Source organism: Etheostoma spectabile, chromosome 15, assembly GCF_008692095.1.
Source record: "Etheostoma spectabile isolate EspeVRDwgs_2016 chromosome 15, UIUC_Espe_1.0, whole genome shotgun sequence".
NCBI classification, from domain to species: domain Eukaryota; kingdom Metazoa; phylum Chordata; class Actinopteri; order Perciformes; family Percidae; genus Etheostoma; species Etheostoma spectabile.
Genome location: NC_045747.1, coordinates 17,223,297 through 17,229,065, shown reverse-complemented (window position 1 = coordinate 17,229,065; position 5,769 = coordinate 17,223,297). Strand labels below are relative to the sequence as shown.

Genomic DNA, 5,769 nt, shown 5'->3' with positions numbered 1-5,769 from the left:
TAGTCTCTGTAAAAAGCTAGGCTGTATGTTAAATAATATTAATTTTGTTGCTTTGCATGTTTTTCATAAGAAGAATGTCTTCTTTTGCCATTTCCAGCCACAGTTTGATGCTATTCGGATGCTTCCAATGGGTTCTCCTGTTTGCCCATCTGACAGTTAAATTGCCTCTCAAGCGGTCTGAGAGATGCCACTATAGCTACTGACGAAAGCGCTGGAAATATTAAAAAAAACAAAAACATTTCATACAAAAACCTGAGAAGGGTTCAAACATAACCGTACAATGTAAATGTCAAAAATATGTTGATGTCCAACATCAGGAAACATCTGCTGGTATGTCAATTAAGTTAGCTTACAGTAGTAGCTGCTAGCAGTCATTAAATAAAGTAGGGAAGACATGCCTACCTCCGTATGTGTACTGAAGACGTATTTAAGAACCATATTTTGCTTGGTGCATTAAAAAAAGGTGTTGAAGTCTGACTTTGAGGCGGCTGTTCTTCAAAATGTAATTATTATAATCCTAGTTCATGTGATACATGTTTTTCATTAGAAAATTAGAAAAGTAATCAAACAGTAATGTGATGAAGTGATTGAAATAGTTACACTTACATTTCAAATAGGATAACTTGTTATTGGTAACCAGTTACATTTCCAAAGTAACCTTCCTTCCTGGTGTAGAGGTGTCACTGACCCTACAGCTTCTATACAAGCTTCTTCTTTTTATTTAGCTTGTAAAATACAGGTATAGTTCTAAGCAGCTGCCTCGTCTTTGCTCTTCATTACTACCACTCAGACTGACACTCAATGGACTCCAGGCGGAATCTCATTGGCTTATGAAGCTCGTCTCACCTTGCACGCAGTCAGCTGTAGGTAGATGGCCTCCGCTCCTTGGAGAACAGTCTGCAGGTCCAACTTCATCGTCAGCTCATTAATGTGCTGAAGAGTTGCACAGATGCGTGTATAGTTACAGACAAAGTATTTCAAATTCTGTCTGAAATGCACACATGTAGAGTACCCACTTTTAGAATAGTGTTAAAGTCGTGGTCTGAGCCAATCAGCTCTCCTCTCTGGGACTTGAGGATTGAACAGGCGATCAGCAGGTGGAAGTTGTCACATGGCAGTTGAGTCCAGAGGACCTGAGGAAGGAAAAAGGAAGTTACAAAACATTATTCGTGAACTCATTTAGCTAGATAAGACACACTGTCACACTATGTTTGATCTGTCTCAGTTTGCACACACACACACACACCACACACCACCACACCACACACACACAACCACACACACACACACACACACCCACACACCACAACACACACACACACACACACCACACCACCACACACCACACACACACACACACACACACACACACACACACACACACACACACACACACACACACACACACACACACACACACACACACACACACACACCACCCACACACACACACACACACACACCCACACACCACACACACACACCCACACACAGTATAATACATACCCACATATACTTGTATGTACACACATATATTATATAATACACACATACACACACAAACACTACATATACACATATGTTCATACATATATATACACATATAATGTACATATAACACAGTACATACATATATACACAGACACATTTATACACTTACATACAGTCTATACACACATATATATCTGTAAAACGTAAATGCATCTGTAGAGTACTCACCTCCCACATAATTAGGATGTCCTCGAAGGAAAACTCTCTTTTGAACCAGATGAGCAGCCAACGGAAACAGAAGCAGAGAGAGCCGCTGTCCTGAGAGTCTGATGGACACGAGAAATAGTTCTTTTTTTAATTTAGTTTAGTGACCAAGAGAAAAAGAACTGCTTTCATAATTAAAATCGACAGTTCCATCTTAAAAGGCCCTGAACACCCACACGGGGGTTTTATGTGAATATGTCTGATTAGACCCCTTACCCAGGACTGTTGGTGCCGGTGTGTCTAAACTGATTGACTGACATCATTCTGAGCCTCTTGTGAGCCGTGTTGCATCATTTAGGGAAGGACAAATGACAGCTTTACCATTCTTATTGATATAAAGGATATGTGACCTAATACGTTCCCATCTAAGCTCCGGCTTCAGCCACAATAACGGACATCACCTGCGTGGGTGTTTGGAGGCTTAAAGCATATTTTGCATGCCTTATATCCTTGAAAGTCATGAATTGTCTATTATTTAGCATACATTTTCATGCTTATCATGCATATCTAACTAATGTGCACCCCATCTGCAGAATCTATAAATGTGTAAACCTCTATACATCATTTAAAATACCTCATTTTCTTTAATTTTCTTTTCTGCCCTACTTTTTATTTCATTATCCTCAAGAATTTGTGCGCAGTTTAGCCTCAGGACTTCATTTTAATCTAATCCAGTCGGACAGCGTGGGCATTTGCTGACTAACCCAGGAAGTCGCACAGCTCCGGGTCCAGAGCCTTCAGCAGGATACTGAGCTGAAGGAGCTGCTGCTTCATGGCCTCCTGAGACTCTTCAAAGTTCTGGTGCTGCAGAGGAAAACAGGAAAGACTTGTAATGTGACTGTGCACATCAAAAGGTCTGAGTCACACCTTTTTATTCTGGTTTGTGTCACTGCTGAGCTGTAACCAGCTGTACTTGTCCACAGTAAAGCGTGGTTTATGGTCCTGCGTAGGCTCCACGCAGAGCTTTCACCATACGTAAGTGACCTGAAGTTTATACTTGTGCGCTGGTAGGTGCGTAGATCTCTTTAAGAGAATAGCGGGGCCAGCATGAGTGTGTGTGTGGGGAGTGTGTGGTAGAGCGAGTGAGAGAGTGACAACGAGTGTAAACTATAGAGACACAGTGAGAGAAACAAAGTGTTTTCTGACCATGGTGGGAAATGTAGTAGCGGGAACGGTTAACCCTCTCCATGAGTTCATGTCGTTTATGGAGACAGGAGAACCAGGAAATGAGCAACACTACCAAGCCACAGCCAAGCAACATGTAGTTACATTTTCCAAGAGGTGCACGTCAGGTCACCTGGTGTCTCCACGTACCTTCTCACAAAGCCATGGCGTGGATTTAACATGGAAGCATAAATCACACTTATCACAGCCTGAATGAAATAGCGCATTTCTACTCACCACCAGCTCCATGAAGCCGGTCAGACACCAGAAGGACTCCACCTCGTTCTGGGTGACAAACAGGAGAGGAGACAGGAGATCACTCATCCCCTGGACATAACCTGGGCGGATGGAAACAGATTTGTCAGGGTGACGTGGATATCATGGATATATCTGCCCGAATGATCATTAGCTACTCCGATGATCTGAAACAGAGGTTTTCAAAGCGGGAGGCAGGCCTCTCCAGGGGGGCACCAAACTCAGTATTTGTACTACTGTAGACGTTTGGTATCATTTTGGGCATTATTAGTGGGACAATTTACGAGATACACACTTGGTGCATGTATAGGTACTGAGCATGTGTGTGTGTAATTCAGACCTGTGTAGTGTGTGTAATAACAAAACTGTGTAAAATTATTCCCCGGTGAATTTCACAGGACTTTGTTTACTACATATTGTATATGCTTTTTTGTGCAAAGCAGTCTTTGTTCAGAAGAGTCTTTGGTTTACACTTTTTTTAATGATTATTAGAACCTGACCAATAAAGGATTTTTAAGGCCATACCGATACAAATATTTGATTATTTAAAAATCAGATATTCCGATATATGTTAAAAAAAAAATAATCCAGAAATGCATAACAAAACAGAGATTTCCCTTAGTTAGTTATTTGTAGTTATTTATGAGTCCTCACTAAAATAATATGCTAATATTTTGTTTTATTGTCAAAAAAGAACAGAGGAACATCAAAATATATAAAATTTCTGATAAATAAAATGTTTAAAAATACAAACTTAAGATATGAAACTTAAAGTCCTTTGAACAAAAACACAATAACAAAAAAATAATACAACAGGGACGTTGTAGAGCGCCCTCTGGTGGACAAACTATGCAACGCCAACACTCATAAAATGGTTAATTGTCGTTTTTATTTTATTTTTTAAATAGTCATTTATCAGAATCATTTACTTTTTCGTTATAAATGATTCTAATAAATGCATACTTTAAAAAAATAAATAAATACATTATATATTTTTTATCAGCCTTTATTAATGCTGTTACCGATAGATTGGGAAATGCCTAATATCGGCCCATAATATCGGCCCGCCAATATATCGGTCGGCTCTAATGATTATTGAGATTATTATTAGGCCCTGGTAAACCCCTAATCTGACCAGATAACTAAATGGCACCCAGACCTTGGCCGAAGCGTGCCCTATTTCACAATGTTAATGCTGTGTGAATTGCTTCCTGTTGGAAAAGCATTTTTCCAATAATTCCGACACCACATATATATGCATATATGCAAGACCAAAACCTCAAGTTTTTTGAGTGGGCGCCTCATTAGCAAGGCCCGGGACCCCCCATGACATTCAGTATTGGTGCACCTGTTAGCCAACAGTTCCGACATACTGTACATACCCAGATCAAAGTTGTACATGCAGTATGTCATCAGCACATCGTGCAGCAGGGTCAGGCCCGGGTTGTCGTTCCCAGAGAAGAATGTATTGTGTCTGTCTGTCCTGCTGACGTCTCTCTCTGTCACAACAGAACAAAGACACTTTAAAGTTCAACTTCTATTAGCAGCTGCCTGACACAACGAACACATCTTCTCTTTCATGACAGATTGCGGGGCTGACCGATCAGGCTTCTGTATCCTCTGAGGAGGGAGTTCCTCATCTCCTGCTCTTCACTGACGGACTTCCACTGCACCTTCATTCTAAAGTACTCGTCCCTGCAGACACAGAAAGGAGTTTAAGTGGCCGACTGCCTTAAAGGATTATAATGGGACATTATACAGAGTTAGATGAAAAGATCAATATCACTTTCTGACATTAAAAGTGCTAACGCTGTGCAAGAAAACAAATAAGCATATTTCCCAAAATGTCAGCCCATTCCTTTAACTATCAAAAAGCAACAGAAGGAGATGTGCAGTCATAAAATCACTAACGTCTTGGCCCGCAGAATGTCCTCTCTTTCCTTGAAAGTGCTGTTCCATGGATAAAAGCCCAGGAGGAACTTCCATACCTCCTTCCTCAGGTGCGGTGTGACACCCTGCAATGGACAAGAATGGCATCAAAACACACCCATCAGGTAGATAGAGGGCTGAAACACAAAAAGTATATATTTCACATATATATTTCACACAAGATATAATGGCACTGTATTCACTGTCTTACCCCTCTGAATATGAGCTCTTTGATCCTCTCTGGGTTCTTCACTCGCCCCTCTGGGTCCAGAAACTCTTGCCATTTGTCCAGGGGTTGTCCCCTGGTTACGTCTGGTCTGGGACCAAGCTCTACCCCCTTAATGAAAAGACAGACACAAACTAAATTCTCATGTCTCTGAACATTTCAAAAATCTGTAGTCTTTATGTATTAGACTCGACTGCGTGCTTTAAATTGTTCTTTTTGTTTTCCTTTTCTTACACAGTTGATGAGTTCGAAGCCGGGCTCTTCATCAGACTGCGGGGGCAAACTAGGATCCTGAGCAGTTCGCAGGTGACTGGGGGACCCTGGAGGCCGAAGTGCCGCCCTGAAGAAATTGGTGACTTTGGAGAATCCACCAAATGTAGTGGCATAGGGGTCCTGGATAAATCTCTGTGCAGGTAGACAAAGGACAGGATCAGGTTTTT

The 5,769-nt window shown here is 41.2% G+C and overlaps 1 protein-coding gene and 1 long non-coding RNA gene across 2 annotated transcripts in view; one reads left to right on the top strand and one right to left on the bottom strand.

Annotated features, from left to right (window-relative positions):
- Window positions 1–5,769, bottom strand: part of tbc1d17 (TBC1 domain family, member 17) — a 9,842-nt gene that overhangs the window by 1,806 nt on the left and 2,267 nt on the right. Inside the window, exons 7-16 of the mRNA XM_032537821.1 lie at window positions 5,564–5,734; window positions 5,315–5,440; window positions 5,086–5,189; window positions 4,775–4,869; window positions 4,557–4,673; window positions 3,157–3,257; window positions 2,460–2,559; window positions 1,720–1,817; window positions 1,017–1,133; window positions 847–933 (exon numbers count right to left, since the gene is read on the bottom strand). Of these exons, the coding sequence (XP_032393712.1) occupies window positions 847–933; window positions 1,017–1,133; window positions 1,720–1,817; window positions 2,460–2,559; window positions 3,157–3,257; window positions 4,557–4,673; window positions 4,775–4,869; window positions 5,086–5,189; window positions 5,315–5,440; window positions 5,564–5,734 (1,116 nt within the window). The remainder of the gene's footprint in view (window positions 1–846; window positions 934–1,016; window positions 1,134–1,719; window positions 1,818–2,459; window positions 2,560–3,156; window positions 3,258–4,556; window positions 4,674–4,774; window positions 4,870–5,085; window positions 5,190–5,314; window positions 5,441–5,563; window positions 5,735–5,769) is intronic.
- LOC116703185 (uncharacterized) overlaps window positions 20–5,769 on the top strand; it is an 8,153-nt gene continuing 2,403 nt past the window's right edge. The window contains exons 1-2 of the long non-coding RNA XR_004335371.1: window positions 20–102; window positions 2,096–2,100. This is a non-coding gene — a long non-coding RNA (uncharacterized LOC116703185). The remainder of the gene's footprint in view (window positions 103–2,095; window positions 2,101–5,769) is intronic.